Consider the following 14,595-nt stretch of genomic DNA (forward strand, 5'->3'; position numbering starts at 1 on the left):
ATACAGCCTCTATCGCATATACAAGCTTTTCCTTTGATTTGACCTAGTGACCTACTTTTTGACCCCAGATGACCCATATTCGAACTTGACTTAGATTTTATCAAGGCAATCATTCTATCCAAAATTCATGAAGATTAATTGAAAAATACAGCCTCTATCGCATATACAAGGTTTTTCTTTGATTTGACCTAGTGACCTATTTTCTGACCCCAGATGACCCATTTTCGAACTCGGCCTAGATTTCATCAAGGTAATCATTCTGACCAAAATTCATGAAGATTAATTTAAAAATACAGCCTCTAACGCATACACAAGGTTTTTCTTTAATTTGACCTAGTGACCTAGTTTTTAACCCCAGATGACCCATTTTCGAACTCGGCCTAGATTTCATCAAGATAATCATTCTAACCAAAATTCATGAAGATCAGTTGAAAAATACAGCCTCTATCGCATACACAAGCTAAATGTTGACAGACAGACGACAAACACCCGGACATCGAGTGATCAGAAAAACTCACCTGAGCACTAAAAATAGCTGACCTTCATTAAATGAAAGCTGAAATAATTTCCTTAATCCTGAAAATGATATCAAGTTTCTATTTTTGTAAACTGCAAATGAATCTGTTTTAAATGTTGTTAGGGTATGTTGTTGTTTTTTTTGTTGTTTGTTGGGGTTTTTTTGCCATTTTTAATTCAAGGCATTGCAATCAGTATTTACAAGGCAGTCTGAATGACAGCTAAATCCCCCGCCACTGCTATGGATAGTGAAAGGGTAAAACTTTTGATTTTAGCTGTGAACTTGACCTTGAACTGACATGGCTGACTCATGAATTCTGCACAACGTCTTGATGAGGTGATCATTTGACCAAAGTTTCATGAAAATCCTTCAAGGGGTTTAGGAGATACAGAGCTGAAACCTTTGACCTTCAGTTGTGACCTTGACCTTGAGTTGACATGGCTGACTCATGAGTTCTTGATGAGGTGATCATTTGACCCAAGTTTGATGAAAATCCTTCAAGGGGTTAAGGAGATACAGAGTGGACACCAAATGGAAGGCTCAAACCTTCGACCCTTAGTTGTGACCTTGACCTTGAGCTGGCATGGTTGACTCATAATTTCTGCACATCGTTCTGATGAGGTAATCATTTGACCCAAGTTTTATAAAATTCCTTCAAGGGGTTTAGGAGATATAGAGCGGACACGAAATGGAAGGCTCAAACCTTTGACCTTCAGTTGTGACCTTGACCTTGAGCCGACATGGCTGACTCATAAGTTCTGCACATCGCCTTGATGAATGATCATTTGACCCAAGTTTGATGAAAATCCTTCAAGGGGTTTAGGAGATACAGAGCGGACACAAAATGGAAGGCTCAAACCTTTGACCCTAAGTTGTGACCTTGACCTTGAGCCGGCATGACTGACTCATGGGTTCTGCACATTGTCTTGATGAGGTGATCATTTGACCCAAGTTTTATAAAATTCCTTCAAGGGGTTTAAGAGATATAGAGCGGACACAAAATGGAAGGCTCAAACCTTTGACCTTGAGTTGTGACCTTGACCTTGAGCCAGCATGGCTGACTCATGGGTTCTGCATATCGTCTTGATGAGGTGATCATTTGACCCAAGTTTTATAAAATTCCTTCAAGGGGTTAAGGAGATACAGAGCGGACACAAAATGGAAGGCTCAAACCTTTGACCTTGAGTTGTGACCCTGACCTTGAACCGACAAGGCTGACTCATGGGTTCTGCACATCGTCTTGATGAGGTGATCATTTGACCCAAGTTTCATGAAAATCCTTTAAGGGGTTTAGGAGATATGGACCGGACACGATTTTGTTACGGACGGAAGGACGGAAAGACGGAAGGACGGACGCAGACCATTCCTATAATCCCTCCGCCACGGCGGGGGATTAAAAATACAAAACAACAATAGCCAGTAGCACAGAGGCAATTTTTCAGCAATTATTTTCAATTAAAACACTTCTACCAAATGTCATTTAAATGTTACTTCAATATTGATTAATTACACCTTCTTCGATATGGTCACATTTTTCAAATTTAAAAAAAACTTTGACGATACTTTCTTTGGAAATTAAAGTAATTCTCACAGAAATAATGTTTTCATCTGTTTTGCTTTAATTGGGTCTAGAGTTTATTTGCCAAAAGTTAGATTAAATGGTGACATTTTAAGGTTTTGGTTGCACAGGAAGACCATAGTTGCTCCTCTGAACATTATTCCAGGCCTAGGCGGGTACCTGACTAGAAACATAAATCTTCTGTTAGCCAGCTGAATGGATTCTTCACATGAAACATTCTACACAGCAACGAGGTTTTGAACCAAAATCATTGAGTAGCAAGTAATTCCGTGTCAGCAACCTTGACCTCACGGATACAAAGGCCTATCCATTTGTTATTGTAAAAATACAAACAGGATAGTTTTGAATGCAACAAATTAAAAGGCCACCAACAAACAAACAGCTGTCACAGGGCAGCAAAACATAAGAGTATTAAAATTACTTGTCATATAAAAAACTTAAATGAATCGATTCAATGGTGTAAATTAGTACAAAGCGGACAATGAAATCAGAGTTTGATTAAAACTACGAATCATACAAAAACCTAAACCAAATATTGCTAAGCAAAATAAGGGACATAAATTTCTAAACAAAGGGGCTAAGATGGCCCAAGATCGCTCACATGAATTACACAGCTTGCCTGCAGTTTTCGTAGATGGTCATACAAGAATACTTTGAAAAAGAGCATGTAATTTCTGACAAAAAGATTTCAAAAAACTTTCCACTAAATAAATATGGGTGGGTAATGTGCCATTCTTTTTCAAAATTATTTTTCTTATAAAGTTGCAGCAATACTGCACTTCCTGTCTGATACAAGTTAGTAAACAAAACAGCTTAAACAGTAAGTATGAAATAATATTGTACAGGACCAATAACATATTAAACAGTATCATGAAATGATGTGTATTTTTCAACTACCTTTATTTACTGTGTAAAATATCATCACTAAGGTCTGGTATATGGTTGTAATGTAAAGTGTGGCAATTCTGTGCCAACTCGCCCTTGGTTTAAGGTAAACACGTGGTAAAAACTCTGCTTAGGACAAGTTCCATTTCATTTTGAAACTTTTTTATCTTAAGCTTTGAGTGTTTTAGATTTTCTTTTAAACAAACAAAATACCTATCTGACAGCCTACTGTTTCCATAACAATGTTTTTCTTTGATGTCTCTTTAAATATATAATAATACAACTGATATTTTACAGTATTTTACAGTAAAACCCACCTGTATTAAGCAGACAGACTGTGTTCCTTAACTGGCTGTTTAATACAGGTTTGGCTGTACTTCGTTCTAAAGGACTCCAAAGGCAGTTTTATGACCCCTATATTTTTTTTAATATTTAAAGAAGTGTTGAATTTTATCATCAAAAAATTATTTTGGTGGGGTATTTTCCATTTAAAACTTCATCGATTTCAAAAAATCGTTTAAAAACATCACTTTTGACTTTGTGAATTGATTGTTAAAAACCTGTCAGGGTATCTCAGTAAAGCAGCAAATATGTCCTGATAAAAATCTGTAAATTTCTTGAAATTATGATTTTCCTTGATTTTACAGTGACAAAATGCATTTTTTTGGCCATAAAATTGATTCATACTGGCTCAATTTTTTACAGGTTGTTCCAGAATGGTAAATTCTACAAAGTCTATGCTGAGTAAAATCCATACGAGTTGATATTTTTCAGATCACACCTGGAAAGTCAAAATATTTATGCAACTCCTACAAATTGTGCATGAAAGTGGCTTTATGAGAGGGACTGTGCTTTGTATCTGTGAAAACATACTGAAATGCAATTTATTATGTAGTAGAGTTTTACAGAAGAGATAATAACTGTGGCAATTTGTTAGGCTATGCTATATATGTAGTAAAGCTGAGTGAAAATTTTGACCTCAATTTATAATTCTTACCCCTCTGTGCTTTTTCTTCTTTGACTTTTTCTTATGCTTCTTTGAGGACTTCTCATCTTTATCTTCTGAAATACAAGGAAAATGCAAGAATGCAAGCTATTCTAAACTTTTGTGCATTTTCTTCCAAATGTCAATCTTGAAGGGCATTATGGAAGTTTATGTAAGGTCTTCAAGTTGGTCAATTCAAGAACTGCCTGTAAGCATCAGAAAGAAGTTATAACATTAGCTTAACCATAATAATATTTGCTTTGAAAAGTTATGTAATTCCAAAATTATGTATTGATCATACCATTCCTGAAGCTATCTCAGTGTAAAGACACACATCTATTAAACTGATCCTCTCACAGTTATTGTAAATAATGTAATTTTATCATATTTTGTTAAAACTGTCCTATGTAGGAGTAGCAAGCTGAACCTGCTGTAGCAATCACCTGTAATAAGCAGCCACTTGCTTTAAGCAGCCAGACAGCTACCTTCTCAAACTGACTTTTTGTTCACATTTCAACATGTCTTAAGCAGATAGACTGTGTCACTATACCTGGCTGCTGAAGACCAGTTTGTCTGCAAACTGACTGACATTAAATTTTGCTATGTACCCAAGTACAGCAAAGCAAGATATTTCAAAAAAGATAAATAAAATTAACATTCTAACTGGATTTTTCAAATTTATATTTACTATTGGTTTACACATCAATAAACCTTATCAACAATCAAATTTATTTAGTTGATCTGTTGGGACACTTTACAAATATCCAATCATTTATCAAAATCCATGTATAAGCAAGGGTAAAATGTTCTTGTAAATAACATTCACTTGTGTAACAGCCCTGTTTTTCCCTCAGACTGGAAAGTTTATTTATTTATTTTGTTGGGTTTTACGTTGCATCAACGCAATTATAGGTCATATGGCGACTTTCCAGCTTTGATGGTGGAGGAAGGCCCCAGGTGCCCTTCTGTGTATTATTTCATCACGAGCGGGCACCTGAGTAGAACCACCAAACTTCCGTAAGCCAGCTGGATGGCTTCCTCACATGAAAATTCAACTCCCCAAGTGAGGCTCAAACCCACATCAATGAAGGGCAAGTGTTTTGAAGTCAGTGACCTTAACCACTCGGCCACAAGGGCCCTGTCTGACTGGAGGGAACTGACCATAACATCAGATCTAGACTTTTCTACACTGTTTCAGATTTTTGCATTATTTATCTCCCTTGAACAAAATGGCAATTATTATGGATGGTGAAAGTTCTAGATATCAAATAGAGATAGTAATCAAAATCCTTCCAAACAACAGTACAGGTTAAGGAACACTTGTCACTAAATATGTAGCAACAGTAGCAGAAAAGATTTAAATCAGTAGACAGAATTTTACATTATTCTTTTCTAATCTGCAACACATATTCTATGCTAGGAATGACCTTCAAAATGGCGGCTAAGCGAGTCTGTTTTGTTTGGTTTTATGTCTCACTGACACAATTATAGATTATGTGGCGACTTTCCAGATTTGATGGTGGACGAAAACCCCAGGTGACCCATCATGCATTATTTCATCGCAAGCGGGAACCTACCTTCCATAAGCCAGCTGGATGGCTTCTTAACATGAAGAATTCAATGTCCACCAGTGAGGCTCAAACCTACATCAGTGAGGGGCAAGTGATTCCAAGTCTTCACCCTTAACCACTTGGCCACTGAAACCCCAGGTGGCTTGGGAAATTATTTATGTGAAAAGTATCTATACCGATAGATTTGTACAATCATGTGCAAATCAAATTCCTTCACGTTAAAATTCATAATTGTGAATCACTTTATTTCTTCCAAAGAATAATTAGGCTAAAAGTGTGATATGAGGAAAGTTCAATGTAATCTAATTTCATTATCAAGTTGAAAAAAAAAGGTTTTCAATCACACAAATAATCTGTATCACAAATAATCAAATTCTTTGAATTAGATTGGTCTTTTTCTATTTGGGTTTTCTACGCAATGTTTGCTAAAACTATTTACTGTATAAAACTGTTCTACTGTTTGATTCAACTTTTCTCATTAGGTATTTTTCTGAATTTCTTACTAATGTTTGTTTGTTTGTTTGTTTTGGGATTAATGCCGTTTTTCAACAGTATTTCAGTTATGTAACAGCGGGCAGTTAACCTAACCAGTGATTCTGAATTCTGTACCAGTACAAACCTGTTCTCTGCAAGTAACTGCCAACTTCACCACATGAATCAGAGGTTGAACATGAATGATTTCAGACACAATGTCTTTTATCAAATTGTCATGGTGACCATACGGACCACCCATGGATCAAAATCATGACCCCGCAATCTGTAGGTCTGCACTCTCCCTATTTTGCTAAGCAGGTGGGGTTTCTTACTAATGACTTTGTACCCAAAAGAAGGCTAATGTAATCAAAATGTTGGTAATAAATTAAAGTGATGTGTTCCATTTTGAAGTTTTGTCTACTTTATTTACCATAGATATATTTATTAAGCCAGTTTTTCTAAATTGTAAGGCCAAAAATGGCAGAAATATACAATGGAAAATACCATGTCCAAATGCTACTTTGAAATCATCTAAATAGTTATAGAAATATTGGAAAATTATATCCATCCTTAAGCTTCTTTAGGTGTTATCTATTCATTGAAAGATAAATCTTTATTACAAAATAGTAGAATGGAACAATAGGAGTAAAACATGAAGTGCAATCACCCCCAAACTTGAGATCTTTAATCAGTTTATGAATGCATGAAACATGCACTTATAATGACAAAGTATAAATAATTAACGAATGTTCCGTTCTTTAAATCAAATCAATTTGATGCTTTACCAGCATTTATTGACTGGAATGAATTCATGACCAAAACCTGTGTCTGATTTTTGTTATCTAACATATTTTTGTTTATGATAAAAAAGATGTTTTTGTTTTGAAAACTGATGAAATCTTTAACCAGAAAGAACGTTTGATATTTTTGTGAAATAAAAACTGTTTCAAGCATGGATAAAATTCATTTCACTTCATTATTTGTAAACTACTTGTCCAGAACTGCTTTGGCTGTATACTAGTCTCAAATAAGAATAAAATCTTCATCCCGAAGCTTAAAACCATTTGGAGCTAAATTTTTCAAAAGTCTACTGAAAGTTAAAATCATCTTGTGCTAATATTTTTACAAGTTTGGAGAAATGTGAAAACCTTGCGAGCTACTTCACATGTTTGATGAAAGCCTAAATCATTTAGAGCTTGATATAACACTGATTTCGAGAAAGACAAAACCATTTGGAGCTAAATATAACACAGGTTTTGAGAAAGTTAAAATCATTTTGAGCTAATAACACAGTTTTCGAGAAAGTCAAACCATTTGGAGTTAAATATAACACAGGTTTCAAGAAAGTCAAAAACATTTATAGGTAAATATTTCACAAGTTTGATAAATTCTTCTGAACTGATTATGACTGAGGTTTATCTGACTGTAAATTTTTAAGTTTACCTGGAGAAGGAGAATGGTAGCTAGGTGACCTTGACCTGGACTTTCTTCTCTTCTTTGATTTATGGCGAGATGAGGATTCTTCTTCTGAATAATCTCCCTGAAAAAAATAACATTAATGAGCCGCACCATGAGAAAACCAACATCCGCGCAGACTGGTCAGGATCCATGCTGTTCGCTTTCAAAGCCTATTGCAATTAGAGAAACCGTTAGCGAACAGCATGGATCCTGACCAGACTGCACAGATGCGCAGGCTGGTCTGGATCCACGCTGGTCGCAAATGCACTATGTTGGTTTTCTCATGGTGCGGCTCATTTCAAATAATATTTGCTGTTTAGTTGCTACTGGCTTTTCTGGATTCAGACTGATGACTTCCTCACATGATGACCCAGCTAAGGTCTGAACAAAATCGAGGGGCAATTCAATGACAATAAGGACTTGGCCACAGAGGTGCACCAAATCATACATATACAACACATTTCTACTATGTCTGTCTTACCAAACCTCATCTTTGCTGCTAATGCAATTTCACTACTATATGACTACTACTGGTCATATAAAAATATGCCATCTTTGCTTTAACAATATTACCACAGTAACTGTCACCTGGGGTAGTCTCAGGTGGATGATCATTTGTAATTTTTTAAAAAAATTCATTATTACATCATTTAAAAGGAGACTACATATTTTTCCATGAAAAATATTTCTGATAACCATAACTATTAGCCTGCTGGTGACAAGTGATTCTGCTTTTGCGACCAGTGCAGACCAAGAGCAGGCTAATCACGGTCTGCACTGTTCACTTTTCAGTCAGTAAATTTTCAGTAAGCACCCCTTTATAATAAGTGGTATTGCCCATATTAAATGATGGACCAGTCCATTTTAGAAATATAGCAGGCTAAAGGTTAATAATCTTTCATACTCTTAATGAAACAAACAGATAACAGTAACTTTATTGCAAAATACTCTTGCTCATGACATCTTGTAAAGAAGATATAATATATTAAAACAGCTCATTTTTAACTCTTCTTGTCAAATATATAGAGGATATTACACAAGTGTCTTTTCATACTGAATCTATTAAACAAGTTAAATAAAATAATAAAATGCGAGGCTCTGCCGAATATTTTATCAATTATATTGAATGAGTTTAATAAATTCAATATGGAAAGACACAAATGTAATATTCTTTTTATCACACGTAAGCTGTTCTTGCTGAAACATCAACAATTCTTCTTTCTTTACCTATTATAATTAAAGTCAATTCTCCTACATTTAAAATAATGTCAACATCAAAGCTTTATTACACCAGTGTAATACCAAATTTATGTAATGGCTTTAATTCACTCCTGCAACGTCAAACATGTGACAAAGTTACGTTAATGAATGGTAAAAATTAAAAAAGAAAAGTGAGACATTTAACTGTTATTTCAGTAAAACCAGTAGAGATATCATTGAATGTGACTGGTACCCTGCAATATAGCATTAACACAGGAAGTAAGGATCTCTAACTCTGCAATGTTTAGACAAGCCCTGAAAATAAGTGCACATTTATGCTTCATGGTGTTTGTCTGTGCCATGTTTCAAAGTGATTCCTTTAAAATAGTTGAAGAAGTTTGTACCATTTTTTCACAATTCCTTTCTACACCCCCCCCCCCCCCCACTTCCCCATCTCCTTTGCTTCCAGAGGTATTAAAAAAGTTACTGTAATTTGTTACTGTTAAAAGTACAAATTTTACATAAAAATCTACAAAATATGTCAATGCAATTTACTTGATATGAGGTGTTAATCTGTTTTGTTTGGAAATCTATTTAAAAACTAATTTCATTTTCTGTTTAAAGCTGTAACCCAGACTTTAAACTCATACATCATTTCCTACAAACAAATAAATTTAGGAGGTTAAATTAAATTCCAATGACAAATGGACAAAATGTCTGTACTTTTATAATGTAATTGTTACATTTTTGCTCCCAGGGCTAAATGAAATATGTTCAAGGAATACTGGGGTCTGAAATGGGGAAGAATATAAAAGTTTTTTATAATTACAGAAATGTTACATTATTAGGTAAAATAGATTAATGAAGTTTATTTTAACAAGGTTTATTTTAATCGTTTTTAATCTATTGATATCACTGAAATAATAATAGTATAACATTGATCACTCATTCCTGCAGATGATGGGCAAAAGGTTCAAGTTATCCACAGTTCTTACGTGTAGACTATTGAAAATATCAAAAAGTACAGGGAACTTTTGGAAAACCATATTGAAATGTCCCTAGCAATGCACACTATTGGGACACTAAAATGTTTAATCCACTGATAGCTCAGTCTAGAATTACACCTCTTTGAGCTAGGATAAACAGGTTATTTCTTACCACTATTAAAACAGTAAATTTGCAAAATGTTTAGTCCGAGCTGAGTTTGACAGTGAAATTTGTGAAAATAAATAGTTGCAAAAGTGATTTTTTCATAAATAGTCCTTTCACAAACTGGCTTTACCAGTATATCACACATAAATTATAGATATATTTCATGAAAAATAACCTGAATATCAATTTTATTCAATTAAAATAGTTCTGCATGTACAGATCAAAACTGCTTCTACAAAGTAGAATCTAATTAAACTGCAATTTCTGAAAACAGTAATATTCACTCCACTAATAGAAATGTAGGGCTGTTATACGTTTAATTTTTTGCTCTAGACTGATCTGAAAAATGTGTACCTAAATCAAATCTTCATATCAAGGGTTTATGGGGAAATTAATTTTGGGGACATTTTTGTGTGCAGAAAACATTCCACAACGTATATTTTCTTGAAACTTCTCACAGTTGTTAACAGACATATTGTCTTTCTTTTGGTCATATAAAAATATAGGTGTGCAAATTTTAAAAATATTTAACAATAATCGAAGAGATCCACTAATTTTACGCTGATTTTATGTCATAATTTAGGTACTTTTATGTGTCAAAGTTTTGGTCATACTTTTAATCGTTTAAAAGGTTGAAATGTTGCATATTTAATCAATTAACAGAAATGTTGCCATTTATTCATGATATGATTTTTACATTTCTTCAGGCTGAATCTGGGCTACATTCTAGGTTTTACTGATAGATGATGTGACTCCATCACTTATGGTTTTTCCAAATGTGCAAAACTACCTTAAATTTAAAAAAAATACCTCTCAGAGGTGTCTGTCTACAAAAATGTGTACCTCATGAATGTGGTTTTCAGAAAGATAAAATATTCATATCAAAAATTAATACCAACAATACATCTAAATATGACTTACAGATCGTGACCTGGACCGTGACCTTCTACTTTTATGTTTCTTTGACTTTCTCTTCTTTGGATGTCGATGCATGCAAGCTTCCTCCACAGCAACAAGGAACTCCTTGTATAGACGGATTCGTTCTGACTCCAAAGTTATAGCTTCGAACGCACTCTCATTCTCAAATCTTGACCTCACCTTTCAAATGATACAAAGATATTGCATTATGCTGAAGGTATAGTCATGACAATTAAATCAAAATTAAGTTTGTGTCACTGGTTTTTCATCTAACACAATGAAGGTCATATATCTAACACTAATGGAGGAGAAAGACACTAAGTGGCACCTGGGTATAACTATCAACCTTCAGCAAATGAGCTTGATAGCTGTGCCATATGAAATAACTAGACTCACGCTGAATGAAATACCAGCCAACAAGAGTTAAATGTGATTCATTTCAAGTCAGTAACCTGGCTTCTTGGTAAATGAGGCCCATAACAACCTGACCACTTAGTAATTGCTGTCCAGAGCAACCTGACCACATGGTAATTGCAACCCATAGCAACCTGACCACTTGGTAACAGTGGTCCATAGCAACCTGATCACTTGGTAATTGTGGCCCTTAGCAACCTGAACACTTGGTAATTGTGGCCCGTAGCAACCTGACCAATTGGTAATTGTGGCCCGTAGCAACCTGACCAATTGGTAATTGTGGCCCGTAGCAACCTGACCAATTGGTAAATGTGGCCCGTAGCAACCTGACCAATTGGTAATTGTGGCCCGTAGCAACCTGAACACTTGGTAATTGTGGCCCGTAGCAACCTGACCAATTGGTAATTGTGGCCCTTAGCAACCTGACCAATTGGTAATTGTGGCCCTTAGCAACCTGACCAATTGGTAATTGTGGCCCGTAGCAACCTGACCAATTGGTAATTGTGGCCCGTAGCAACCTGACCAATTGGTAATTGTGGCCCGTAGCAACCTGACCAATTGGTAATTGTGGCCCGTAGCAACCTGACCAATTGGTAATTGTGGCCCTTAGCAACCTGACCAATTGGTAATTGTGGCCCTTAGCAACCTGACCAATTGGTAATTGTGGCCCTTAGCAACCTGAACACTTGGTAATTGTGGCCCGTAGCAACCTGACCAATTGGTAATTGTGGCCCGTAGCAACCTGACCAATTGGTAATTGTGGCCCGTAGCAACCTGACCAATTGGTAATTGTGGCCCGTAGCCGTAGCAACCTGACCAATTGGTAATTGTGGCCTGTAGCAACCTGAACACTTGGTAATTGTGGCCCGTAGCAACCTGACCAATTGGTAATTGTGGCCCGTAGCAACCTGACCAATTGGTAATTGTGGCCCTTAGCAACCTGACCAATTGGTAATTGTGGCCCGTAGCAACCTGACCAATTGGTAATTGTGGCCCGTAGCAACCTGACCAATTGGGAATTGTGGCCCGTAGCAACCTGACCAATTGGTAATTGTGGCCCGTAGCAACCTGACCAATTGGTAATTGTGGCCCGTAGCAACCTGACCAATTGGTAATTGTGGCCCGTAGCAACCTGACCAATTGGTAATTGTGGCCCGTAGCAACCTGACCAATTGGTAATTGTGGCCCGTAGCAACCTGAACACTTGGTAATTGTGGCCCGTAGCAACCTGAACACTTGGTAATTGTGGCCCGTAGCAACCTGAACACTTGGTAATTGTGGCCCGTAGCAACCTGAACACTTGGTAATTGTGGCCCGTAGCAACCTGACCAATTGGTAATTGTGGCCCGTAGCAACCTGACCAATTGGTAATTGTGGCCCGTAGCAACCTGACCAATTGGTAATTGTGGCCTGTAGCAACCTGACCAATTGGTAATTGTGGCCTGTAGCAACCTGACCAATTGGAAATTGTGGCCCGTAGCAACCTGAACACTTGGTAATTGTGGCCCGTAGCAACCTGAACACTTGGTAATTGTGGCCCGTAGCAACCTGACCAATTGGTAATTGTGGCCCGTAGCAACCTGACCAATTGGTAATTGTGGCCCGTGGCCTGTAGCAACCTGACCAATTGGAAATTGTGGCCTGTAGCAACCTGAACACTTGGTAATTGTGGCCCGTAGCAACCTGAACACTTGGTAATTGTGGCCCGTAGCAACCTGACCAATTGGTAATTGTGGCCCGTAGCAACCTGACCAATTGGTAATTGTGGCCCGTAGCAACCTGACCAATTGGTAATTGTGGCCCGTAGCAACCTGACCAATTGGTAATTGTGGCCCGTAGCAACCTGAACACTTGGTAATTGTGGCCCGTAGCAACCTGAACACTTGGTAATTGTGGCCCGTAGCAACCTGACCAATTGGTAATTGTGGCCCGTAGCAACCTGACCAATTGGTAATTGTGGCCCGTAGCAACCTGACCAATTGGTAATTGTGGCCCGTAGCAACCTGACCAATTGGTAATTGTGGCCCGTAGCAACCTGACCAATTGGTAATTGTGGCCCGTAGCAACCTGAACACTTGGTAATTGTGCCCGTAGCAACCTGAACACTTGGTAATTGTGGCCCGTAGCAACCTGACCAATTGGTAATTGTGGCCCGTAGCAACCTGAACACTTGGTAATTGTGGCCCGTAGCAACCTGACCAATTGGTAATTGTGGCCCGTAGCAACCTGACCAATTGGTAATTGTGGCCCGTAGCAACCTGACCAATTGGTAATTGTGGCCCGTAGCAACCTGACCAATTGGTAATTGTGGCCCGTAGCAACCTGACCAATTGGTAATTGTGGCCCGTAGCAACCTGACCAATTGGTAATTTGGCCCGTAGCAACCTGACCAATTGGTAATTGTGGCCCGTAGCAACCTGAACACTTGGTAATTGTGGCCCGTAGCAACCTGACCAATTGGTAATTGTGGCCCATAGCAACCTGAACACTTGGTAATTGTGGCCCGTAGCAACCTGACCAATTGGTAATTGTGGCCCGTAGCAACCTGACCAATTGGTAATTGTGGCCCGTAGCAACCTGACCAATTGGTAATTGTGGCCCGTAGCAACCTGAACACTTGGTAATTGTGGCCCGTAGCAACCTGACCAATTGGTAATTGTGGCCCGTAGCAACCTGAACACTTAGTAAAGAGATAAAATAAAAACACAAGTAAAGGTATGTCATATGACATAAGATATGACACTGTACCTTAAAAGCAATTCATAAGACAGAGGCAATACAAACTTACATCTTCCCATTTATTATCCTGCTCTATCTGAGGGCTGGCCTCCTGTAACATATTCTTAAAAGCTGTTTCCAACTTCCGCAACTGCAACAAAAGAAAGAATGAAGTAAACCTTTTGCATAATAAACACTGATGCCTATAACTTCCTGCTGTGCAATATATTAGCATATTCACCTTTAATATTTTAAACTAGAAGGTGTTTTTGTCACCAAATCATATGTCTCCCCCATACGTATACCTTTAGCTCTGGTGGCCATTTTGTGCAGCAAAGCGGAACATGTCAGCAAAATGCACAACTAGGCTTGGTACTGTTCACTCCCATGAAGTTTTGTCGAAATCTGTCCATCAGTTTGACCTGCGAAAGCCGGACAAGTTTTTTCTAAACATGCCAGTGATATGCACAACTAGGCTTTGTACTGATAACTTCTGCGAAGTTTCATCGAAATCCGGCCAGCAGTTTAACCTGTGAAAGCCGGACAAGCTTAATGTGGACGGATGGATGGACAGACAGCGACAGCAAAAACAATATGTCTCACGGACCTATGGGGGAGACATAATGATTTAAAAGAAGTCAGAATGGACTTCAAGTAAACTGTCTGTAGAAGTTTCAAGTATGCAACTAAAATGATGGATATATAAATGTACACACAAAGTATT

General features: G+C 37.4%; 1 protein-coding gene across 4 annotated transcripts in view; it reads right to left on the reverse strand.

The window, feature by feature from the left end:
* The window catches only part of LOC123532253 (pre-mRNA-processing factor 40 homolog A-like), a 71,923-nt gene that overhangs the window by 13,270 nt on the left and 44,058 nt on the right, over positions 1 to 14,595 (reverse strand). For all 4 annotated transcript variants that reach the window (XM_053518415.1, XM_053518414.1, XM_053518417.1 and 1 more), the window contains exons 19-22: positions 13,942 to 14,022; positions 10,743 to 10,919; positions 7,455 to 7,551; positions 3,979 to 4,043 (exon numbers count right to left, since the gene is read on the reverse strand). In XM_053518415.1, coding sequence (XP_053374390.1) covers positions 3,979 to 4,043; positions 7,455 to 7,551; positions 10,743 to 10,919; positions 13,942 to 14,022 — 420 coding nt within the window. The remainder of the gene's footprint in view (positions 1 to 3,978; positions 4,044 to 7,454; positions 7,552 to 10,742; positions 10,920 to 13,941; positions 14,023 to 14,595) is intronic.

This window comes from Mercenaria mercenaria, chromosome 11 (assembly GCF_021730395.1).
Source record: "Mercenaria mercenaria strain notata chromosome 11, MADL_Memer_1, whole genome shotgun sequence".
In the NCBI taxonomy this organism is placed as follows: domain Eukaryota; kingdom Metazoa; phylum Mollusca; class Bivalvia; order Venerida; family Veneridae; genus Mercenaria; species Mercenaria mercenaria.